This window comes from Podarcis muralis, chromosome 14 (assembly GCF_964188315.1).
Source record: "Podarcis muralis chromosome 14, rPodMur119.hap1.1, whole genome shotgun sequence".
NCBI lineage: Eukaryota > Metazoa > Chordata > Lepidosauria > Squamata > Lacertidae > Podarcis > Podarcis muralis.
In genome coordinates this window covers 21966461-21992797 of record NC_135668.1, presented here as the reverse complement: position 1 = coordinate 21992797, position 26337 = coordinate 21966461, and the positions used below count along the sequence as shown (strand labels likewise).

At 44.9% G+C, this 26337-nt stretch overlaps 1 protein-coding gene across 1 annotated transcript in view; it reads left to right on the top strand.

The window, feature by feature from the left end:
• Positions 1-26337, top strand: part of AGBL1 (AGBL carboxypeptidase 1) — a 401756-nt gene that overhangs the window by 67701 nt on the left and 307718 nt on the right. The window contains exons 7-14 of the mRNA XM_028706413.2: positions 5992-6200; positions 12711-12870; positions 14155-14228; positions 14839-14955; positions 15056-15645; positions 16523-16606; positions 18360-18446; positions 21311-21459. Of these exons, the coding sequence (XP_028562246.2) occupies positions 5992-6200; positions 12711-12870; positions 14155-14228; positions 14839-14955; positions 15056-15645; positions 16523-16606; positions 18360-18446; positions 21311-21459 (1470 nt within the window). The remainder of the gene's footprint in view (positions 1-5991; positions 6201-12710; positions 12871-14154; positions 14229-14838; positions 14956-15055; positions 15646-16522; positions 16607-18359; positions 18447-21310; positions 21460-26337) is intronic.

Genomic DNA, 26337 nt, shown 5'->3' with positions numbered 1-26337 from the left:
CCTAAAACCGCCTCTGCCTCCAGCACATAACTCCAGTCCTTAAAATCTTGCACTAGCTGCCCATTTGCTACTATTAATTTAGAAGGCCCATAACAACTTAGGTCCGGGATACCTCATGATTTCTTATATCCTTGCCTGATTTACAGGACTCTCTGTTAGTGAGATGTAGATGCATGGGTTATAGACACCATGAGTTGTACATTCAGTAACGCTGGGCTCAGTTCTGTGGACTTCCCTCCCAGCTGAGATCAAACAGGCTCCACTCACTGTTGAATTTCAGGCAGTGCTGGCTGGGACTGATGGGAGTTGCAATCCAAAACATCTGGAGGGCACCAGGTTGGCAAAGGCTGAACTAGGTAAAGCATGGTCCCACTTCTGTCTTGAGATGGAAACTTACTTCAAAATTTGGCTAACACCCCCCCCCCCCGCTTTGTTTGGATTTGCCCAAAAGTCCTTCCCTGAGAGCACCACTAATAGGAAAATCTCTGCTTGGAGAAGTCCTGTTCATCAGAGCAGATAGTAGCAGTTTAGATAGACTTCTGGTGTGACTTAATGAACAGCATCTTCCTAGGTTGTGTGGGTCCCAGCTCAGCAAAAGAGCAAACACATTAGCATGCAGAAAGCTCAATCGCTAGCATCTTAAGGATCTTGGACAGCTGAGACCTTAGAGACCTTAGAGAGGTAGAGCCAGTCTGAGTAGATGATATCTGATCAGATATGATGCCCTCCAGATGTTGTTGGAGTCAAGTTACTATCAGCCAATGGTCAGGGACAACAGGGATGAGTTGTAGTCCGCAACATATACAGGGTACCATGTCAGCCCAAGGTATAAAATGCTAATACAGTTTGGACTAATCATTAGGAGTCACTGAAGTCACAAATCCTTGGTTTTGAAACAGAGCCCAGAGTGGTGCACGTGGGAATTTCTCATCTCTCTTGAGACACATTTGCTCGACAGGAGGGGTGAGGAACACTTTTCAGCTAGAGGGCCACATTCCCTTCTGGGAAGACATGCTAGTGGAGCGCAAATCTGGATGTGGATGAAGCAATGAATGTAAATTTCACACCCACCCACCCCACCCACTCCCAATCATCCAACATGGCAAGCAAAAGTCTGAAAATGACTCTAGGACATGTTTTAGCAAGGCAGGCCACGTGGCATGCACCTCTCCAGCACCTCACTGCTGCTGCCCACCCCCCAGCTTTTTACACCTGAGGCAGCTGCCTCACTCTGCCTAATGACAGGAGTGACCCCGAGTGTTATGAAAACAGCAGAGCAACTTAAGAACCCTCCAACACTTAACTGGGAGCTATTACTTCTGTTACAAAAGTTAGGGGTTTTGCACTATGTGGGCAGTATATCCAACCAGAGAGTCCCATCTGTGGATGGATTTAGGCTTGCACAATAGACCTCCTCCCTCTCCTCCCTTTGTGCCCCATATCTTTCACAAATCTGCCTCTAGAACAGATTCAAGGGGCACATGGTGGGAGGAGAAGAGGGGAAGTTCTGCCGTGCAAGCGTCAATCCTTGCACTGACACGACGTGTTACTTGGATCCCTCCCCTTGTATATTGCAGTTTGCCTTGGGAGCTTTAACCCACTATGGAAATAGGGAATGCATGAAATAAACAGGGCTGCAATCCTACGAACACTTGCTAGGGAGTAAATGCCATTAAACTCAGTGGGCTTACTTCCAAGTTAATGTGCATAGGATCACGTGTGCACAAACACATACATGCCAAATGTCACTCTAAAAATAAATAAGCACACACTCACAACACACGCTCTGAACATTGCAATTTAAATAACTGGTGCATTAATTCAAAGACTGTAGGGTTCAATTTGAGCTGTCACTGCTTGCCTCCCCTCCCCCACCACAATCTCTTTCCTTCCAAACGATATTCTCCTGGCTCCACATGGTGGCACTCTTACCATAACTATGCTACCCTCCAAAGCCCTTAATCCAATATTTATTTTTAGTGAGTAATTTGTTTATCAGCCAGTTATTTTAATCTAATGTTGGTCATATTTGTCACTGCCGACTATCAGCATTCACCAGCATTAGAAACTTGTGCATCTTTTAAAGGAAATTAGCGAGCTGAAGCGGATCTTGCAGGCATTTGCTTGGTGGTTATGGGAAGCAAAAAAAAGAGAGGGGAAAAAAGAGGAGGGGCCCCTGGAAAGCGGATTGCTCTGCTTCTTTCTGAGAAAAAACAACAACAGCGACAATGAGCAATTTAAAGAGACCGGCAATTATAGTCCCAAAATGTTCCCCAAAGCAGAAAATGACTGTTCCTAAGGTGGCAGAAGAAAGATCTTAAAGAAAAGTCATCCACAAATCATCCAGTGTGTTTTGAGTCAGATAACTCTTTATGTGCAAGAAAAACAAGTCAAAACATTGTGGAACTTATAGGAAAGATAGGAAGTTGTCTTATACTGAGTCAACTCAGTATTGTCCACACCAGGGGTCAGCAAACTTTTTCAGCAGGGGGCTGGTCCATTGTCCCTCAGACCTTGTGGGGGACCGGACTATATTTTGAAAAAAAATGAATGATATCCTATGCCCCACAAATAACCCAGAGATGCATTTTAAATAAAAGCACACATTCTATTCATGTAAAAACACACTGATTCCCGAACCATCCACGGGCCGGATTTAGAAGGTGATTGGGCCGGATCCTTCCCTCGGGCCTTAGTTTGCCTACCCATGGTCCACACTGACTAGCACTGCCTCTCCAGGGATTATGAGGTCCTTCCCACAGTGCCGGATTTATGTATAGGCTATGTAGGCTGAAGCCTAGGGCTTCTAAATCTAGGGGGCCTCACCAGCCTGCCCACTCCCCAGTGCTGCAGTCTCCCCTCTCCCAAAATTGCAAACCCAAGACATCATGCAAGGGTAGGGCAACTCAGGCCCAGCAACTATGAGACTCAGGGCTAGCCAGTGGGGCCCAATTTGAAGCAGTGGGGCACAACTTGAATCCCCCCCGAGCCCCAGTTCACAGCCAAAGTCTGCAAAATCTTATAAATATAAATAAAATCCATCAAGATTGCCCTAGTGCAGGGCCCCCTTAGGAGTGGCACGCGGGGCCCAATTTCGCCCAATTGCTCCAATTACCTTAAGGTCAGCCCTGATGGAACTGTGCAGTGTTTGGACTGACAAGCCCTGCACCTTCTAAGTCCCTAGTGTCACTATTTAGAATACGGACCCAAGGACTTGTTATGGAAATAAAGGGGCGCACTTATTGGAAATCAGTTTTGTCACCGCTCCCCCACCCCAAACCCTGAAACAATGAGCCCAGCCACCTTTTATTCACAGTCACATAAGCACTACACTACAGCATGGCCATAAACTTGTACGTTCAACCGCTGAAATATACATCCAATATGTAGCAATGGAAATTTATGTTACTGCTTTATGAATGAACACTGTTTTATGAATGGACTCTGTATTTTGTGAATTACCTAAGAGCCACCAATAGGGAGCTCTAGAATCTGACAGCTAACCAATTGGGTACTACCAAACAGCGACCCCTATTGCTGAAAGCAGGTAACCAGCAGGGAGTGCTTCAGCCCAGCCTTTGCACTGTTGACTAAACACCCCCTGCTTTGCAGATAATGGAGAAAGCTCATAAATTATATCCCTTCTGGCATCCTGGCCAACTCTATTATGCTGGTGTCAACCCTGGTGCACCAGAAGCACAGAATAGCAGCAAATAAAATCCGCTCATACTTCAGCAACTAATAAGACTTGTCAACCAGTTCTTCCAAAGTCTTCCTAAATTATAAAGCTCCAAAATACAGGCCAAAAGAGAGCAGGTCTGGGAAGAGCGAGGCATACAATGGGCACCACCAGTGAAAAGGCCCTGCTCTGTGTAGCTCCTGCTCTGTCACTTGATACGATGCCCACTTGCCCTCCTTCTTGACATGGAATGCTCTCTATTGGAGTCTCCAGGTCCAGTACAAAGACCATAAGAAGGGAAAGCAGGGACCTTGAAGTTCCCAACAGCTGTTAATCAAGCAAACACTCAGGTCACTTTTGTCACAGTCAAGACACCTATGTCCTGGCCAGGCCTGCGCCCAATCTTGTTTTTGTACAATCTTGTTTGTCCTCAGTAACCAAAATTATATTATGAACATGTACAAGCAGAAAAGTTGTTTTCCTTCATTTGCAAGGAATCGTACAAAACAAAGTGGCACTAATAAAGAAAAGTTCCAGGGTGGCAACAGAAAGCAAACTAAAAATGCTTTTGCAGTTCATCAAGACTATCCAGCAATATTAAGTTAGAGGGAAACTGGTGCTAGTAACAGTAATCCTTCTTGTTGGTTAATTGGTTCGGCAACTTCCATGCACATGATGTGTAATGCTAATTATTTCCCCAAAGAGTTAAATGATAACTAATTAGAGCCAGATACAGTTGCAAATGGCAACAAAATATCCGAGAAAGGAAGAGGAGCAGGTTTGCTCAAGTGTGTTGCAGGTAGAAATACTGTTTGTAATGAAGTGAGAGCAGTAGTTTACTTGCTCGAATTAACAAATAAGAAAGTTTTGAGAATTTAAATTCTAGATTAAAATTGATTACTTAATTGAGAAGGGGATTGTAACAAAAACACTGGGGCCTATTTTAAATAGTAGAGTGCCTGGTATCTGGTGGGCAATCTCTTCCTTTATTTCCACACTGTGGCTGCAGACCAAATCACCTGTCCAGAGAGTTATGAGATTCAGGTGAGGGTCAGATGCCTTGTCAATCCCAGCAGGTATATAAGAGGACAACCTGAGCAGCTATATAAGAGGCCTTCGCTGGTCCCTGCAACAACCTACTGAGAGAACCAGGTGGAAAAAAAGGAAGGTCCATGATCTCTTCTTTCAACAAAAGCAAGGAGGAAAAATTTCTCATTCCACAGCTTTGGGGTGATGGTTGGAAAGGCTCTGCTTCTAGCACAGATATTCATGTCACACACGCTGATGGTTATCTCTGAAGCTGGGACTGGTCTGACAAATGGAGCTGGTGTTAACCTTGTCCTTTCACTTGTTTATGGCTTCATTGGTATCTGTGGGCCAATGTGATAATGTCACAAAGGATTGGTGCCTTAGTAGACTTGAAAACACTTAAGCCGCAAACCAGACAGTCTGAATGATCGTAGCCCCTATGATTGTGATTCAAGAAGGTGTGCTCAATGGTCTCTTTGATTACCATGCTTCTGACAGCTTTTGATGAGTCTGACCTTTGTTTTATTAAAAAAAAGACCCTTACAATGGGAGCACATATTCCCAGAGCCAGATACAATCTCATTGAATGATATGGGGACACATGGGCTGTGTGATATGCTGTCGGTTAGGGCTTTGCTTGAGATTTATGAAATGGATAATTTCATTAGGGTGGGTTTAAGCAAAATCAGCCTTGCATCTGTCAGAACCATTGCTCTCTCATCCAGAAGTTATCACCAAGCATTGCACAGTCTTGCAGTATAATAAGTTTAACTTTCATCTACTGTATCAGCAGTGATGAATGGTGCCTACTGGACCAGGAAATCACGGGGGTGTGAACAATAAGGCGACAAAGGTGTGGCCAGTTCTGCTTTGCTCCACATCCTCCTTCTTTGCAAAGATACAGTGGACATTTAAACACTGGAGTTAAAAAATACATGGCACCTAACAAAATTTATGCATCTTTACAGCTACAAAATCTATGATGCATTTTCCCAAGGGGAAAAAGACGAGTGCTTATAGCTCAGCTTAGAGTGTACAACTACAAAGACAATGAGGGAGGGAAGTCTGCATGGAACCAGACAGATTTTGATTTGGGTCATGCATTGTCAGTGGAAAATAGAAATCTCCTGGTAGAATCGCTTTTACACCTGCAAATATTAATAGCCCTGAGAAACAGCATGTCGGATGGAACAAAATGCATGCATTTGTGTAAATGATAGCTGTGTCCTCATTTGCGCACTTTCCCAGCAGCTGCTAAGTCACCTGTTGTCCTCTGCTTTCAGAGTCGAATAGCCGCCGAGCCGTGAACAGAGGCTATATTCATAAACTGCTCCGGCTGTACCAGGACTGGCATCACCACGATACTTCCAACAGTTATGTCCACATCCGGAGGGGTCTCCTGCTTTGCCTCAAGCACATCACCAATGTTCGGTCTGGCAGAGAAGCGTTCCTCCTCGCACGTGGCATGGAGACTCTCTTTCAAACAACCCAGGTGATCAAAGATTCATTGCAGAAGCCCTGGCACCGGTTGGGTTTGCATTTGAAGGTTGATTTCCTCTAAAGTGGGAGTGGGAGAACCTCAGGCCCCAGGGGATGAAAGGGGGCTTTTTGAACTCTCCCCAGACCACGCCTCTCATTTGCCCAGCATTGTCTCCCAAGTGCTTGTCCTTGAATTCTGTTGATGTCTCTTGCTTGCTTGTATGGAAGACGGAGAGGGGTGTGTGGGTGTGAATGTAGAAACTCGTCTATGGCAGAAAGGTAAAATTTACAGTTGCTCTGCCCACTTTTGATTCTGGCTCCACCCAACACTAACATGTGATCCTCAGGAGGTTGCATTGAGAGAAATGTGGCCCGCAGGCTGAAATACCCCCCCCCCCCCCGCTGATGTTGTAGAACAGGCATGCCCAACAGGTCGATCGCGGTCTACTGGTCAATCATGTTTGTGGTCAATTCTGGTCAATCTTTGGACCCTGAGCGATCTCTAACTGCCCCCCCAAAGAGCGGTGTTTGTGGTCGATTCTGCTCAGTCTTCGGACCCTGAGCGATCTCTAACTGCCCCCCCCCCAAAAGAGCGAAGGTTTTCGAATGTTTTGGCTTCTGAATGACAATAACCTGGAATTAAATCCTCTGGTTTTTGAACGTTTTTCGGAACCTGAGCGTCCGACATAGCTTCCACTTGAGTGCAGGAAGCTCTTGCAAAGAATTGGAAGCCACGCTTCGGTTGTCAAATGTTTCGGAAGTCGAACAGTCTTCCAGAACGGATTACATTCAACACCCGAAGTTTGACTGTACTGAGTCAAGCTTTGTGGTTTGTTTCTCCTCAAGACTGGCAGGGTGGAACAAAAGGAGTGAACTGGTTTTGGGCACCAAAAACTGGTAGTTCGTTTAGTTTCTTGGGGGGGGGGCGTTATTGGGTTGTTGTTTTTATTTTGATTATGTGGTTTTATATTTTGATTTTGTTCTGTGAACTGCCCTGAGACCTCCAGGTATAGGGCAGTATAATAATAATAATAATAATAATAATAATAATAATAATAATAATAATAATAATAATGGTCTCTATCCTAGGTGAGACCCTGAGCTGGAAATGAAGCTTTGCCTTTATTTTTCCCACTGGCCCAGAATCTTCCCATCAATACTCCAAATATTATCCAAATTCTACCATTTTACTAATTTCTAACATTTGCTAACTCTAGATCTACAACAATAGAAACATACATAATAATAGAAAGCTGCCTTACAGTGGATCAGACCAACAATCCATTTCACTCAATATTGTCTGCACTGACTGGCAGTGACTTTCCAGGGTTTCAGATGGAGAGTCTCTCCCAGTCCTACCTTGAGATGGTGATGATTGAACCTGAGACCTTTTTCTGTATGCGAAGCAGGTTCTCTACCATTGAGCCACAGCCCTCCCTAAAGCTCTTAAGAACTGATAGTATCTTGGAGGATGGGGCAATTCCTGCTAGGACGGTGAGCACACACTGCAACATTTTGTTGCAGGCTGCGTGTCTTAATAAACACACATGCCTATTCTGCACAGCAATACTGAACTTCGTGCTTTGCTTCTGTTATGGGGGAATTGGAAGGCTTTCCCTCAAATCATCAGGGATGAAAAACCAATCACATTCTTATGTAGATGGGCATCATGCAGCTTAGCAGCAAAGATATATGATCGCTTTGCCATTCTGCTTCTCCCTCTCTGGAGACGGGTTTTTCTTTTTTCTTTTGGGTATTTGAGCTGTACCAGCAATGCCTCCAAGATTATGGAACACTACACATCTGAAATGGTTAAGAATTCTGCCCTCGCCACCAAGACAGCGGTCATTTAGCAGGCAGGGAAAGGTTGGTGTGTTTTTTTTAATTTGTAAGGAGAGAATTGCAGAGGCTTGTGCTTAGCTGACAACCAAGCAGTAAGGATTCGTCCAAGGTTCTCTTCCTGTGAATTTCCTCCCAACCTTTTGCGGTTTCTGAATTAGCCAGTCTAGTCCTGAAAGGAAGCCAACATGCTGGGGAATCTCCATTGTTCTCTCAGTCCTTCTACTTCTGAGGTTCAAGCTAAGAGTCTCATTTTTATTATTATTTAATGTCGCCAAATAGGCACCAACCACACACACAAGAGGGAAGTGTTAGGGGGATTAGGGCAGCCCTCTTCCTCCAATAAACCATATGCCTCCTTCAAAACAGCTGGATGAGGACTGAACAGCCTCAGTAGACATGGAATGCCAACAACCTGTTGCGGACAAAATGGAAAATGTGGAGTGGGCAATGGAATGGAGTTGCTGAAATCCTGAACAGCACCATTCCATGCTGCAACAATTAGTTGCCATTTCCACTGGATTTCTCCCCCTTTCAATTTCTGGATTTTGTTCAGAGCACTTTACAGGCAGCTTTTAGCTCTTTCACATCTCCCTTCGCTCTTTGTTACTCATGCATCTGCAAACATTGACAATGACCGCTCCCCGCTTAAAACGGGGGGCGCCCTTTGCGTGGACGCGTGCAGCCCCTAGATCTGGAGCGGCTCCAACAGCATAGGCTTGGCTTTGCCTTCCCTCAGGTGGGATACCTGGAGGTCTACCTCAGTCAGTTGTCCAATCCCACCTGGGGGAAGCGTTGCCAAGGAGACCAGGCCAGGTAGGGGAGGGATTACCTGCCCACACAATAGAGGGAGGATCTTACCTGGGAATCCTCACTTGGCTCCAGAGCTTCTCCCACCCTACCCACCCTCAGTTAATGTCATTTTGCAGGTTAACTTTTCTTCACAGGTTTTGCAGGTTAACTTTTCACAGGTATGCGGGCGCTGCTACGTTAAGGTTGCTGTTAAAGGGCCAGAAAGGAATTTCCCTGCATTGGCAGGTTTCGCCTTTCCCGTAGCAAAACGTCACAACTTTGGCGGTATCAGGCCTTGGGCGGAATCCTTTTGTCCATCTTCCTCTTTGCGGCGGCGATACCAGGGTTCCCCGTTAAAGGGGTTTTCTGAAGGGAGGCTTTGACCGTACGCCGAAAGGTCGTCATTGCTCTCCCCTGCGGCGTTGGCGTTACGGGGGCGGCTATCTCTGCTTGAACATATGTTCTCCAGAGCCGGCCCATCCCCCCCCACTGGATAACCCTGATGCTCCCTAGGTCCCCGGCTGGGGACTGGGGAGGGAGAATGCCCAATGCCTGAGCCAAGGTCTACCCATATTTGAAATTTAATAAAGTTGTGGCCAATTTAATCCCATAGCACGTTGTCTTGAGTCGTTATTCCACATGACGGGGGGACCGCGCGGGATCTGGGGACTCCGCCTGTCCACGCAAAACACTGCCAAAACTAAAAACCAGGGTGCTTGGGTGTCTGGTTGCATCAAGATTCATTTTGGTCTGTGATGCTTATATCAATGTGCAGGAGCGGATGTGCACTTCAGCAAAACACTGAAGGGACACAGGAAGCTGCCTATGCAATGGCACAATTCAATAGCAATTGGATGGCCAGAGGACATAGGACTCTGCCCTTATACTGAGTTCAGACCATTGGTCCATTTATCTCAGTACTGTCTACACTAGCTTGCACTGGCTTTTAGTCAGGGAGTCTCTTCCAGCCCTACGTGGAGGTGCTGGGGGATTGAACCTGGAGCCTTCTGCATGCAAAGCAGATACTCTACCATTGAGATGTGGTTCTTGAAAAATTTATTTGACACAATTGTACATATATTGCACATGTGTTTTGTCAATGGGCACAAGTGTATCTCTCACTTGCTGGATCATCACCTTGTTGTGCTGAGTGGGCTTGCATGTTCCTATGACCCTTGTGAGCGAAGCCGTCGGGTGTCTCATACTCCCAGCAGGGTCACCCAAGATGGTAAGGTCAAAAGGGAGGAGCTAGACAAAGCATGATCCAAAAAGTCCTCAACAGCAGAATAGGTGGAAGATAACAAGCAGTATGTTACAATGGCTGTGAAGGTGGATGAAGGCTGCAGCAAATAAGAATCTACCGGTAATTACTCATGCCGTCGGAATAGAGCCTAACTGCAAAGATTGTGTGTTGGTCAGTGTGATGAAAGGGAGAAATGCGTTAAGAGGAAGGCATGCTTGGCAAACCCTCACCATGATCAACTCCCACACTGAAACCTATGCTCCCACTGTGGAAGGACATGTGGATCCAGAATTGGCTGTCACAGTCACTTACAGACTCACTTTTAAAACTGTGTTTATGGAAGACAATCTTACTCGGCTACGAGTGATCGCCAAAGAAGAAGAAGACAAGTGCATCTGTAATGTCTAGATGCAGACTGCCCATGTTCCAATTCCAGAATTAATTCTCAACATTCACCTAGCACTCAGGAATCATGGGGTGCAGGACAAATCAAAGAAGAGAATAATGGGGTGGAATCAGAGACATCCTTGCATCCTGACTGCGTTACCTGATGCTGAGGACTTGCTCTGCTTCCATCCCAGAGGGCAGAAGCAACTTGTGCTGACTCATTTGTGTAAGAGAATCTCCTCTCCAGCTGAGTTCAGAGAAAAACATCCACAGAACCAAATCTGGCAGATGCTATGAAAAATAGTCTTAGGTAATGCATGAAAAGCCAGTTGCAGTTTGAATTCTTTTATAATAAATTAGCTGAATCATAGTTATTATGGACCAATTTTTTTCCTCAGTCCATTCAGATACAGTCAGAGATATGTTCTCCCACACAATTTTTTTAGATATTATAATATTAGCAGCAGTTTATAAGGTTTATGGAAAAATTGGTATTTTAGCAGTGTTTTGGAACAAGTTCAATGATAATGTGCAACCTTATGCTGGTTTAAACCTGCATTTGTTTATGCTCTTTATCTTTACTTTATTTTTGTTTACTAATAATTTATTTTGAAAAGAAAAGCCAGATGCAGTTTCTAGGGATCAAAGCCAGCTAATGACCAGTCTACTGGATTTGAACAGCTTTAGAAGTTAAAAGAGGTAATCACTGAATTTAGCAAGTTGACCAATCCAGTTGTTCAATAATAATGACAGCAATGCAGTTTCAACAACAACAGAGCCAGTTTTTACTAATGGAAATGGAATAAAAAAATCTATTTAACAATCAAAAAACCCTCCTGTAGACTCCAACCCTGTATCTGATTTTTACGGATGGTGGTATTTTGTCAGTAGGCGTGTTCACATGTTACATGCAATGAGTGTACAATCTGCATACTAAGTGTATATTCTGTGTACATGTCTATTCAATGGTGAAGCTGTACAAATCGACAAGTGTACACTCTTTCATGCAAACTCTTGCACATGTGCTGAGACAGCTTCCACCTGTGTTGAGTGTAATGACTTGATCCATAGTGTGAGCATATTTGGAATACATTGCAGTGTTCTGGCTACCACCTCCACCTCCTGCGAAAGGAAATTGTAGATCTGGGGAAAGTGCAGAAAAGGGCCACTATGAGAGTAGGATGCTGGATTAAACCAGCCCTTGGCCTGATCCAGAAGGACATTTCATAGGTTCATGGGAGCACCTGCCTCCCCACCAGATCTGGCAGCAGTGCATGAATCAGTGTTCAGGTCAGGAATAAGAGTGTACAAAGGCCTTCTGTTTTGGCTTGTATTAGTTGCATGGAGCACTGTCTGCCTGCTGCTGCAGTTTGTCTTCTGTCAAAAATTACATTATTCATCTCACCGTCCAATGTGGGGGAAATTACATAAATTGCATAATTAATTTTGTAAATTACCTTGCTATTTTATGTTATTCCACCCTATTCATTCCAACACAAAGGAAACACAATGCAAATGGGGAAGAAACTTAATAAATTAAGTATTATTTCTGAACAGCAGCAACAAGAGTGGATACCAATTGTATTCGCTGGATTGATTTCTGTTCTGGGCACGCGATGAATTAGCTACAATCGGCAATTCCTGTTCCCATTTCCATTTCTATCAGAATTCTTGAACAACCCTACACGGGAAGTCAGGGCTGCGCCTGCCACTCAGATGTTTCCACAGAGAGCTGTCTTTGTCATTTCTTATCCTTTTGAATAAACATTGTTAGGATGGTGCAGCAAAATCTCTAGGAATAGCTGAGATCCTTGTGGATAAAAATCTTGAGCAGGGAATGAGGAATTCTTTTCAGCCTGAGGGCGGCACTTGCTCTTCGGCATCCTTCCAGGGGTGGGGTTGCATGCTAGTGGTGGGAGGGGCCAGAAGCAGAACTGGGCGGAGCAAAAAGTGTGACTCTTACCTCTGCACGGTAAAAGTCTGAGCTTCCCACCCTCATTCCAGACCAGTGAGAGGCATAATCAGAGTTGAAGGAAACATTCCAGTCAGGCAAAAGCACCAAAGGAGGACACAAAGCACAGCCATTGAGGGATGTTGCATGGGGATAAGGGGTGTAAACTAGAAAGGCGTGTAACCTCAGAGGAGTTCTGAAGCTCAGTTGTAAAGGTCCGAAGGTATTTGATTCATTGGCTTGAGAGTCCTCATCCCAGTCTTGAGGAATAATTTCAGCAGGGAAAGAACTGTCTAAGTTTCTTCATCTAGGACTACTTGGGCAGCAAGAGTCTGGATCCAATAGTCAATACGGTGATTCAGATCCTGAGGAAAACCTACCCCAAGACGCCACTTCCTTCAGCTACTCTCAGCAGCTCCTATTCCTTTCCCATCCCTGGGGCAACTGGACCTTCACATCCAAAGTCTGAAGGTACTGTAAATTACTGCAATGTGTTAAGTGGGAAGGGGAAAGGAATGAATCAAGACTGAATGAATGGGGGACTGCTCCACCAACCTCTGTTGGTTCCCAGTCACTTCCCACTGGCCTGCTTTTTTTAAACTTACAACCAGCCCAGGGGGTGCCACTGTCTGTCAGTTTCCTCCCCAACAGTTTGAGTGTTGCCCTTGTAGAACTTAGCAGGAAGGAGGATGGGGACAAAAGTAGAATGGGTTGGTTCTGCATGTCATTGGCTCTGGCTCCACCTACTGCTGGGCTCCTTGCTCTCTGCTCCATCAGTCCCAAGGGGTCCCAGCTGCCATTGAACTGAAGTTATCACCATATGTGCTAGGGTTGAGTAACAGTGGAAAAGGAGGAGATGCTGGCAAGCGTAGGATGAAAAAGAGAGAAGGAGTGAGCTAAAGCAAAATCTGCCAGATGTTCTGTTGTGCAAGCCTTACTAAAATGAGGAGAAGCTTCATTTTGGGGAATTGCTGTCATTTAGGGGTAGAGCATCTCCTTCACATGCAGAAGGTCCCAGGTTCAATCTCTGGCATCTCCAGGTAGGGTTGGGGAAAACTCCTTCCTAAAAGTCCTGGAAAGCTACTGCCAGTCAGTGTAGTCAGTACTGAGCTAGATGGACCAATGGTCCAACTTCATATAAATAAGCTTCCTATGACCCCTGCAGCCCCCCAGATGCTGTTGGACTCCAGTTATAATCAGCCCCAGCCAGCAAGGCCAATGGCCAGAGGTGATAGGAACTGAGGTCCAGGAACATCTCAGAACACAAGGAGAGCATGCTGGATCAGGCCAATGGACCATCTAATCAAGCATCCTGTTCTCACAGTGGTTGGCCAGCTGCATCAGTGGGAAACCCTCAAGACTCAAGCACAGGAGCATTCTTCCTTGCTGTGGTTTCTAGCAACCAGTTTTCAGAAGCATTAGTGCTTCCAGCTATGGAGGCAGAACATAAACCATCATAGCTAGTTGCCATTGGTGGACATATCATCCATGAATTAGTCTAATCCTCTTTTAAAGCTAGCTATCTGGAGGGCGCTCCTGCCAACCTAGCAGTTCGAAAGTGTGTCAGATAGATGCTTAAAAGGGTCATTTAAAAAAAGATAACTCCTACATGTTAGGAAACAGCTGAGGCGTTGATTTGCTGTGAAATTCTTCCTGTTGTTTATCCTTGGATGTGAAAGAGCTCAACCTCTTGGGTAGTTTGGTCATCAGTGGGACTCTTAGTGTTGTCAGTGACTCTCTTTTATCTTCTTGCAGATGATTGTGATTATGATGTTGACGAAGAAATCGAGAAGGACATAGAGAATGAGGATGTCGAGAATAAGGAGGAAGTATGTATTCTTTTGGACACTGTTTAAGGCCAACCATCCATGCGTCGAATAATAAACAACAAAAATAGCCAGGACTCCTACATCTTTAATAGATGTGGGAAGAGGAAACTTTAACAGGTGCAGCCAGTGTTGTGGTTGGAATGTTCAACTAGGACATGGGAGACCAGAGTTCAAATTCCCACCCAGCCACAAATAAAGCTCACCAGATGACTTTGGGCCAGCTTCTATCCATCCCTGCTTAACCCATATACAAGGTTGTTGTGAAGGTGGGGAACACCAAGTACACTGCCTTGAAACCCACCTCCCTATTGACAAAAATGGAGAGGTTTGTGTGTGTGTGTGTGTGTGTGTGTGTGTGTGAGAGAGAGAGAGAGAGAGAGAGAGAGAGAACATTGTTTAGGGAGTCCAAGCAATCCTTCAACCAAGAATGAACCATTCCTGACATGAGGCACCACCACGGAGATGGGTGGAGTGGGAGGGAGGGAGAGAGATAATGTCCTGGGATAATGGGAGCTAAAGTCCAACATAATTCGGAGAGCCACAGGTTTCCTAACCCTGGTGCAAATGAATGGTGCCTTTCACAATTACCTTTCTGGCTCTTATTCTGCAGGATGATGACTTAGAGACAGATGTTGAAAAGCTCATGTCAAAACCAGATCTTGACCGGCCTGAATCAGAACTCAAACAATATGAGGCCATGTGTCCAGAACTTTGCTGCAACTTTCTGGTGAGATGATGGGTTTACAATCTTTGAATAAATCTGAGAGGCTGCTGTATGGTAGAGGCCATGTCAGTGCCTTTTATCTTTTTTTTCCCATCTTGTAAAGGAGTTGGAATCAGAGTCTGAAGATGAGCTAAACTCTGAGGATGTTCCTGGGATTCTGACGGGCTCCTGCCTCCATGTCATTCCAAATGCTGCTCCCTCAAAGCACCAGCCCGAATGCAGAGAAAAGGACCAAATCACTGAAGATGGAAAACTGCCCCAAAGGACTTCTGGAGTTCCAGTACAGAGCTGGGTGAAAAAAGAGAATCCGTCTCAAGAACTTGAGAAAGAGGCTTGTGATGTGCCTTTGGAGGGTTTCTTCAGAGATGGCGACAGCCCAGACAAAGGCTGTGCAACCACTCTGCACACTCTTCCCAAGGACATATTGAGGAACAGAACAACTTCTCAGCCTCAGCATATGAACTCCTGCAGGCCCAGTTGCCAAAAGACAGTGGAGGCTTCTGAGGTTGTGAGAAAGCTTTTGGAGAGACATCCGGGGAATATCCCTTTTCACAACCCCCGCTTCTACATGGCAAGGGCTGGCTCCACACAGTCCATTCCAGACTACAGAGTGTTGGCATTCCCAGATTTCTGGGGTCACCAACCATGTCCTTATAGCCAGTCTGTTCAGCAGAGGAGATATGGCATCCAAAAGTAAGTCTCCCCCTTTCTGTTATAAAGATAGGGCAGAACAAAGACATACACACAGACAAGCAAAGTGTCATGTGTGATAAGATGGAGCAATGTCAGGTATCACTCCCTCTAACAGCCAACTTGGGGAATAAGTGCCAACAGTTACATGGTCAAAATGTGACCATGGAGAAACAAGAGGCTCCTATCAGCATGCCTTGGGGGTACCTTAAGCACTGGTGGCTGGTGCCCATTGATGCTGATGGGGCAGAATGCAGGGAGCTCAATCATTAGCTGGAGCCAGAGCCAATGATTGGCTGAGCCAGAGCCAATGATAGGTAGAGCCAACTTCCTCTAGTTTTGCCCGCATCCTCTTTCCTGCTGAGTTCTTCAAGGGCAATGTTGAAATTAAGGAAAAGGAAGCTGCCCATCCCCCTGGACTGGCTGTAAGTAAGAAGGCAGGGAGGTGATGGCTGGCCAAGGGCAGGCTAAGATTGGTGGGGCAGTGCCCTAATCGACCAGCCTCCACTGACCTCAATATTAGCTGAAGAGCAACAACAAAACCTGTTTAGAAAACCATACTATAATGGGCCACCTGTCTCTCCAATTACAACTGAGCATGCTCAGTAGCCTGATAATGCTGAGTGTCTGTTGAAGGGATGAGGAGGAATGGAAATCTGGGGTGGAGAAGAAATGTAATGGAGTTTCCTGGGAGAGGACATGGCTGGCTGGCTGAAGTCCAGAACTGGATCACTTACATGTTTTAGTGAAAGTTCTGCTTGTTTTAAAGAATTGAGGGTGGAAGCTGCAGAGAGACAGTGATATTTTTAAAAATGGGGAGAGATTTTTTTCTGTGTGCATAATTTCCTCAGCGGTTTAAGCCTTGTTCTTCTCATCACAGGGCCAAAATATTTGATGACATCCGTCGTGTCATCCAGCCAGCTGATATAATCAATCGAGTTGTCTTTGACTTGGATAGCTCCAGGTAAGTTTCTGTCTTCTAGATCAGGATGATGTCATTGGGAGCTGGAGCAAGGGCAAGCAACTAACTATTGCATTTATTAAAATTTCCAGACTCTTTTCTACTAATGCTTTTAGGTATAAGACATCCAATGTAGAATGAAATGTCTAATGGAAGTCAGATGGAATGTGAAAGGAGGTCAGGACTGACATTCATTCCCCCACAAACTATGACTCCCACATGCTGAAAAAACAGCCCAGTGAAAAGAATCTGAGAAGTTAGCAGATACACAAATGTCTGTACTATAATCAGACTTGAGCTTTGGCATATCTCCATGGGAATGAGCTTCACAGTGATGTAGCTGCTCTCCGAAATGAAACTTCTGAAATGTATATCTTGCCTTTCAGTACTAATCAGTACTCCCGAAGCAGCTTACAACAGCAAAATACAAATACAGCCCCTATGTAAAACAATAGATCACAGGGTAGAAAGGACTAACAGCCAGTACAAAAAGTTAAAGCCGCTTAAAAGGGATAAAAAGTATTTGTTTGCTATTGCAAAGTGGGCGCCAGGCAGGCTTCCCAGGGGAGCAGGATTCATCAGTAGGTAAAACCACTGGTTACAAGGGGAAGAGCCATAGCTCAGTGGTAGAACAATTTCCAGGCTTCCCTGTGAAGAGGAATTTACAGTTAATTCCCTGGGAACTGTATAGTTGAGAGAAGAATAGGGGTCCCCTGACAACTCTCAGCACCTTTAACAAACTACAGCTCCCATAATTCATTGGGGGAAAGCCATGACTATTTAAAGTGGCATCATTGTGTTTTAAAGGTATGGTGTGCAGGTGGCCCAAAAGATGTGTAGGAGTGAAAACAGGCCATAACTTTATTGATTACAGCAGTGATGGCCAAACTTGGCCCTCCAGCTGTTTTTGGACTAGAACTCCCATCACCCCTAGCTAACAGGATCAGTGATCAGGGATGATGGGAATTGTAGACTCAAAACAGCTGGAGGGCCAAGTCTGGCCATCACTGGATTACAGCCAGATAAGTGGGGTTCGCATGGCACTGTGTCACAGATTAGTTTTCCATTTCGAACTTCGATGTTCTGTTTGAAAAATACTTGCTGAAATATGTCCATGAGAGTTGACCAATGGAGAGAGCCTAATGTGGTCCAGGCCATGTGACTGGAGCCCCGCTGACAACCTGAAGTGAGTGATGTTAGGCACGGCCTCACCCAAGCAATGGCTGGGAGCTCGTGTGCCACCTCAGGTTGTTTGTGTATCCTGCCAATACCATTTCCACCCAAGTTGTGACAGAGAAAAAGACCAGTGTCTGACAAAGTCATCTTATCACTGAAAGAAGGGTAAAATACAGCCAAGAGCCAAGTGTAAAATTTCTCTCCAGGGGGCAGCTGCCATTGATATGAATGTGCCCTGTTTGAGACTGTGAAGATAGTTAAAGTAGTCAAATAGTCTTATATGGTACAGGCCAGCTTCTTGTGAAGTTTGGAGAGCGATCAGTGCTGAAACTTCCCAGACAATCATGTACTTGCTTTACAGTGGTTTCATGGAGCCTCTTCTCCTTCCATCAGTGTTGAAACAGAAGCAAGAGGATGAAAAGCTAATCTACCTACAGGGGATCCAAACAATGATCAGCTAGCTGCATTTCTGTTGCTCCCAGCTGCCCTCTTTTAATTTCCCTAATAGGGAACTGGAGTAGCAGCTGCTGCTCCTCAGCCATCAAGCCTTTCCATAATCCTGTTGAAAATCTTGTTTCAGCTCCTTGAGCTCGGATGCTCCAGAATGCCTGAAGTTCTTCTCCAAATTTGAATCTGGAAACCTACGCAAGGCTATCCAAATACGAGAGTAAGTAGCTGAAATAACCCCACAAGTGAGAATGGGGATAGCAGTATGTGCTTGCAATGCTTCTGCATGGGGAAGGGCTGTAGCTCAATGGTATAGCATCTGCTTTGCATGCAGAAGGTCCCAGGTTCAATTCTCAGCATCTCCAGGTAGAGCTGGAAGGTAGGAGGTATGGTAGGAGGACCAAGCTTGCTGGCTGGTGCTACCACCACTATCTGAGGAAGGGCCATGGCTCAGTAGTAGAGCACCTACATTACGAATGGAAGGTCCCAAATTCATCTCCAGGTAGGACTGGGAGAGTCCCTTGTTTGAAATCCAGGAGAGCCATTGCAAGTTACTATAGACAATGCTGAAGCTGCAACAGTTAAGTACAGTGGCACCTTGGTTCAAGAACAACTTAGTTTATGAACAACTTGGATTAAGAACGGTGCAAACCCAGAAGTAGGTGTTTTGGTTTATGAACTTTGCCTTGGAAGCAGAACATGTTTCGCTTCCTGTTGAGTGTGTTCCATTTGTAAATTGAGTCCCCCGCTGCTATGGGAAGTTTAAGAATGCTTTGGTTTAAGAACGGACTTCCAGAACAGATTAAGTTCGCAAACCAAGGTACCACTGTACTATGAAACTGATAGGAGTTTGCCACATAGGTGCTACTATAACATAGGGATATGCAACACAGTATCTCCAGCAGCACAACTGGATGCCTTCACCTGCCCTAGCTGCAACAAAACATGTCTCCTCTGTATTGGTCTCTACAGCCACAGCAGGCACTGTAACTCTCTGATGTAACTCACTGTAACTCTCTGACACTCTCTGACTTTACCCCCAATGGTGCCGTTTTCCATTGTCTCCCGAGACAGATGGATGCCAGCAGCAGCAGCAGCAGCAACAACAACAGCAACAAGCCATTTATATGTTGTTCTAATACTCACCAGCCCTGGCTAACTTGGACAATGGGAAGGGATGATATGAGTGGTAGTTTAGAAAAAACTGACAGTCACCACATTGGCTACCTATGTCCCAATGGAAGTTGGTCTATTTGAGTGCATGGGGTTCTGCTCCACCAATCTGAATCTGCCCTGAACCAGACTGTACTTGCCTGCCTTCTTACAACCAGCCCAGGAGGTCCTACTGGTTACCAGCTTAAAAATGTAAGAAGAGGTTGCTGGGTCAGCTGCATCGATTCCAGCATCCCGTTCTCACAGTGGCAAACCAGACGCCTGTAGAAACCCCCCAAGCAGCACCCATGCACAAGAGCACTCTCCGCTACTGTGGTTTCTAGCAAATGGTATTCGGGAGCCCACTGCCCCTGACTGTGGATGCAGAACATAGCCATCATGGCTGGTAGCCACCAATAGCCTTATCCTCCATGAATTTGTGCAATTCTCTTTTTAAAGCCAGTCCTCCAGGATTTATCCTCCAGGATTCCCCCTTCTTATTCTCAGCATTGCCCTTGTAGCGTGGAAGATGGGAGCAGAACTACAATTAGGACTCCTCCACATTTCCATTTGCTTTGTGACTTCTAGGCCCAGGTCAGGGAGGTGTTTTCTTTCGTCACACCGCTTTTCCTGGGAAAATCTGCTGTATGCTGCTGAATCGGAGCAAATGCCATCCGGGTTTTTTGTAAATTGACGTTCGTTCTGATTCAGTGGTAAACAGCGGGTTTTCCCAGGGCAAGCTGTGGGACAAAACAAAACAATGTCTCAGACCTGTGCCTAGAAGTCATGGACTGAACGGAAAGAATTGCAGGACAACAGGGGAATAAATGTTGACGAGCCCTTACTTGGCGCCACCTAGTGTTGGCCTCCCTGCCTTCGATTGCACCAATCCAAATTGGGACCAGCCACTACTGCCCTGAGAAATGTGAAAGAAATATGGTATGAAGAACGTCCATCATAGAATTCTCGGTTTCACATGCAATAAGCAGACTGGCACCCATGCCTGTTGTTAAGGAGTTGGGGTGGGGGGAGGCCATGTGTTTTATTTTCACTTGTTGAAAATTAAGTTATTAGCTTGGGTGAACACTGATCACATAGCTCTACATTCCATGTGGCAAACTGACATTACAAATAAAGATTATTTTTTTAAAAAGCAAGTTGTGCTTAAAGGAACAGACATTGCCAAAAAAAGAAAAGAGAGAGAGAGACATTACTCATGTATGCATGCATATTATTCATCTGTAAAATTAACTTTAAAGCATATGAAAGGAAATGAATGAGACCTATTATGTTTACATCAATTAAGCCGCCATCAACAAACAATATTTTGAGAAGAGAGGGAAAATGAAAATTTGCACTGGCTAACTGGCACACTGTTGCTGCTATGTGTGTTCACCAGAATTGGCAGCACAGGAGAAAATATAGGAGGAGAAAAGCAAAATATTCTTGCTGGCAGCCAAATCTCCAAATGATGAGAAAAATGCCTAAGCTTATCCAGAGTTTAGTTTCCTTGCAATGAAGATCAGTGAAGACTATGGTGTCTTCATGACATAAGGTTTTATGTACAACCTGAGCATAGGACAGAGGCACTGACAGCATTAGCACTTCACAGATCTTGCCTCCCCGTTAGGTTCCCAAAGAAATCCACAAGTCATAGCTTGGGGTCCAGCAAAGATCAAGGCACTCAGAGTCCCACCCTCTCAAGCAAGGCGTGGAGCAGATCTTCCAGGAATCCAAGCCAAGGTGGTCCCCTCCTTGACTGCAGTCCTAGTTCAGTGGCTCACCTTGATACATTGCATACCTCAACTATTGACTTGGCTGGGTTTGCTTGTGAACACTTAATGTGTTCTGCTTCTTAGAGCCCCATAATGCTGAATGCATCACTTGGCTGTTTGGTTCTTAATGCTGCGCTTTTTGTGGCTTGTGATCCAGGTTTGAGTACGACTTGATCCTCAACCCTGATGTCAACAGCTGCCAGCATCACCAGTGGTTCTACTTTGAGGTCAGTGCCATGAAGTCTGCTACACCCTATCGCTTCAACATCATCAACTGTGAGAAGCCTAACAGCCAGTTTAATTTTGGTAAGTGTGCTTGTGACAATGGAGGGAAGGTACATCCATATACGCCAGGGGTGGGGAAACGTACGCCCAGGGGCCAAATGTATTTGGCCCTCAGAACTCTCCCCAGATCACCCTCTTTCTCCAGGTACAGTGACGCATGACTGAAGCTGAAACCCTAAACTGTGGTTAATCTTAACTACTGTCCATTGAAACAAGCCAACTTCACAACCCATGGTTTGAATTTGGCTTGTTTCAAACAAGCCATGGTTAAGATTAATGTCAGAATCTATTCCAAGAGGAGCACAGAGACCTGAAGCTTGCTGCAACTTGTTCCTACCAAGGGTTAGATATGACTTAAATTTGCACTCATGGCTCCACCCACTCTTGTATCTGGCCACGCCCACCACTGGCATGTGAAGAGTTCTAAAGGAATGCAGCCTCCAGGCTGAAAAAGGTTCTCCAGTCCCGATGTACAAGGCCAACTCTTTATCTGAGAAAAGGCAGTGGGTTTCTCTCTCAAGTGCCCAAACTATGTAAACCTCGATGTCTTTTCACACCTCTCACCAGTTCCATACCAGTTTTTGCTCCATTTGACTTTCACTTCTTGGCCACATGATTTGTTTTTCAAATGAGCTGCCCAGCTCCTTTTTGGGTGACTGGCCATTGCCTTGAAATCAGCCAAGGTGGACAATGTCATAGCCTATCAAAAGAATGATCTCTCACTCTCTTCTCTCACCAGCAAAGCACTGGGGAAGAAAGTGAGAACATAAATCTGCTAATGTGGAGATTTGCAACTAAACAACTATTTGTAACTGAAGATGAAAGATGCAGGCAGATGAGTTATGGAGGATGTTATTTGACTAGCGTAGGAATAATTGGTTATTTATCATTTATGAATTGTCCTCTTTACGCTTGGTGCTTTGCAAAGAAACATCAGCAAAACAGATAAATCCCTGCCCAGAGGAGGCTACAATTGAGATATCAATAGTGGTGGGGAAGCATCAAAAGGAGGGCTGCATAACTTATTGTTAGCTTCTACTTGGCCTATAGTACGCATAGGCCAATTTGACCCTCCAGATGTTTTGGGACTACAACTCCCACCATCCCTAGCTAACAGCACCGGTGGTCAAGGATGATGGGAGTTGTAGTCCCAAAACATCTGGAGGGTCGAGTTGGCCTATTCCTGGCCTAGAGTAAGAGGATGATGTGGCATGGTTTTGGATTATGGGTTTTGTAGTTCCTTTCAGGAATTACCACCCTAGAATGCATCAATACCAGCATTTCTAATGCTGGGTAATGGTGGAGGAGAGGGAGAGATTGAGGCTTGGGGGGAACCCTTGCTTTTGTCTCTCATCACAGTTCCCGCCACTCTTGCTTTTGAAAATAGGTTACAAGGAAGGGAAAAGTGGGAGGGTATGTTGGCAGTGAGGGGGGTGATTACTTAAGGTAAGGGGTGTGGAACCCTCTTCAGGCTGAGGGTTGCATTATTTCATGGGGAACTTCTAGGGCCCAAAGTCAGCAGGTAAAAGAGACACATCCATTACTTCAGAACACATCCACACACCATACATTTAAAGCATATCCCCCCTCAAAAAACTATAATGATAACTGTAGTTCCCCCCACATGGAGCCACAGTTCCCAGCCCCCTTAACAAACCAAACTTCCCATTAATACTGGGGGCAAACCATGCACTGTAAATGTGTTTTTAATGTAGAATATCAATGTGACCTACAGCAATGAGTATGCCTCTTGCCTTCGTACAATAGGCTACATTCCACCCGTGGGAAAAGTCAGTTTCTACCAGTGCTTTTTTTCCAGGGGTACTCAAGGGTATGTAGTACCAGCACCTCTTTTTTGTTGTTAAAAAGTGTGACACTTACTGTAGCAACTTCATGGCACCTACTTTTCTAGGAAAAAAGCATAGTTTCTACACATGCTCTTCTCCATGCCTCACACTATACCCCAGTTGAACATGTAGATGGAGCAACTTAATGCACAACTGTGTAATCACAGCAGGGTCCAAACACATGTTTGGGAATTGGGCTCCTGGTCAAGTGGACAGAGCCCTCCATGCTTGAACAGGATTCAAGCATCGATGTACATGTATAAACACTGTTTACCTTCCCGCTGGAGTGGTACCTATTTATCTACTTGTACTTTGACGTGCTAGGTTGGCAGGAGCAAGGACCGAGCAACGGGAGCTCACCCCACCGCTCGCATTAAACATTGCTCCCATAAAACAGCTGCCCCAGATCAAATGCCATGGGCAGGTTGAATTTAGCACTAAACCATACTTTAGTGTGACATGAGCAAGTCCTTAGGCTTGGGCACTCCTTTCTGCCCTTTCATCCTCCATCACAGCCAAAAGGATATCGGGGGCATCCACCTTCATGTTCAGCTAACCAGGACTGGTTAAATGTGCTTTGTTTTCATTGTGGTTTGTCCTAACAGGCCAGGATAAAACCGTGGTTTCTTATCCTAAATTGTTTGGATAAACCATGGTCAATGCTAACTGCATTTCCCACTTCAGGCAAAGCAACAAATGAAAGTGGATACTTCTGATCCCTTCCTTGTGCCTCTCCAAGAGGAGGAACAGGAAGCTAGATCTTCCTGGTTTAGTGTTCAATCTGCAAAGGGCTTTTTGATGGAAGGAGCTCATGGATGTGTAGCAACAAGCCACAAAGCTTTAGTGATGCATTGAGATACAGTGGTACCTCGGGTTAAGTACTTAATTCATTCCGGAGGTCCGTTTTTAACCTGAAACTGTTCTTAACCTGAAGCACCACTTTAGCTCATGGGGCCTCCTGCTGCTGCCGTGCTGCCGGAGCACGATTTCTGTTCTCATCCTGAAGCAAAGTTCTTAACCCAAGATACTATTTCTGGGTTAGCGGAGTCTGTAACCTGAAGCGTATGTAACCCGAGGTACCACTGTATGTGTGTGTGTGTTTATGTGTGTGGGTCAGTCCTTTCGGTCAACAGCATCTGCTGCAATCGGCCTCTTAACGTCATCAGTGATATTTATACGATGCCCACCACCAATCCTGCATGGAGCTAATTTGACACCAAATCTGCCACATTTCTGTGTGTTTTGAAGGCTCTTTTTGAAAAATGTGTTATTGTTATTTATTTATAAAATTATTTATATCTTGCCTCCTGGCCCTTAAAGGGGCTTCCTGCGGGCAGTGTGCCACGCCCCCGGGACAAGCGCCAACCATGCCCACGCCTGCTCTTTGCCCCCCCGGTGCCGGAGCATGAAGCTCCGCCACTGCTTGCAGTCTATGTTTTCAAAAAGGGTAGACAAGATGAGTGGAAGTTGGAGGCGACGGTGAAGGCAAAATACACAGTAAAGCTTAATGCTGAAAAGGTTATTCACTCCTAGTCCATCCTCCTGGGTTCAGAAGGACTGGGTCTGCAAGGAAATAAGAGTAGCTTTCATGTTTCTGGTGTACAGATCTGTATGCTTGACTGCTTCACCTCTCCCTCTTTTCTTAATCATCAAAAGAACTCTCACTTGTAATATTTTGTCAGTAGAGCTGGACTATACAGTATATCAGTTTGAAATTCCTAAAAAAAAATCTGCCTGAGATTTAAAAAAAATGTTCTTGGAAACTTAAGTGATAAGGGGCATTCTGGAATTGCAGTGCCCATTGTTTTATAGAGCTTATCTACATTATAGAACTATATTGGTTTATTTTTAAAATATATATGCATTTCTATTGAATTTTTTCGCAAGTGACAAAGTACAAGGACACAGTACTTGTAACAGCAAAAGGTACAATGGGGAAATTATCACAAAGTACACCAATATCCTTAGGCTGTTTCAGTCCTTTGAATATAACTCCACCACATTCATATCTGGCTTGATGGAGGTTGCATCAAGTGTCCATCTTTGTTGACATATCAGATAAAGAGCCTCTGTATTATGTCAAATTAATCTTTTTGGGCAATACCTGTAACCACTCAATTGTGATAGACCAATTGCTCCGATAACACTATGCCCCATATTCTCTCTTGCATACTGGACTCCAGTCATCTTCCAATGACATGATCTTTCCATTCTTGCTGCAGTAAACAGCAAGGCTACTAATTATCAGTGAATTATTTGAAAGCCATCAGAAGTTTGACTCATTCATAAATGATTCTCATGCTGGATCAGAAGGAAAGATATGTAATTGATTTTTTTCCTGCAAAACATCACAAAATGACATTCCTGCCAAAGATGGAATAAATCTCCATTCCTCCTACAGCCTCACCAACAATCCTGTGAGATGCTTGGGTTGACTCTGTTAAGTTTTACAGGGATCCAGTGTCACCTATGGACAACCTTAAATGGGGCCTGTATTTTAGCTGACATAGATTTGAGTGGTGTTTTGCCCCTTATATCATTCTAAGCTTCATCTGTTAATTCTTTCCCTAGATCTGTTTCCCACACACTTTTAGGACTAAAAAAGGCTACCTGTCCATTCAGTAAAAAGAGCTTTGTAAATATAATATATCATTGCTTTGGAACGTGATCTACTCTGTAAAATTAAATTTTCAAACCAAGTCAAAGGACAACCGTCTTTCCTAATTCTTAGTTGGTGGCATGCAAATGATCTTACTTGCAATACTAGAAACCAGGCTGGGTGAATGTCATCTAATATTTGGAGCAGTTCTGTCTCTGAAAGGGGCTTACCATTCTTTAAAAGGTCACATACTCTGTAAACTCCTTTGGATTCCCAGGATGCAATTGGCAATATTTATCCACACACCTAAAGTCTGCATGTTCCAAAATGAGCATTAAGGGGGAGTTATATGGTGTTAAGTTTTTAGCCCAGCACCTGCAAACCTGAATTGTAGCCTTTAAAAATGGGTTAACAAGAGTCAAAACTCTTGAACGGGCATAGGCCAACTCGGCC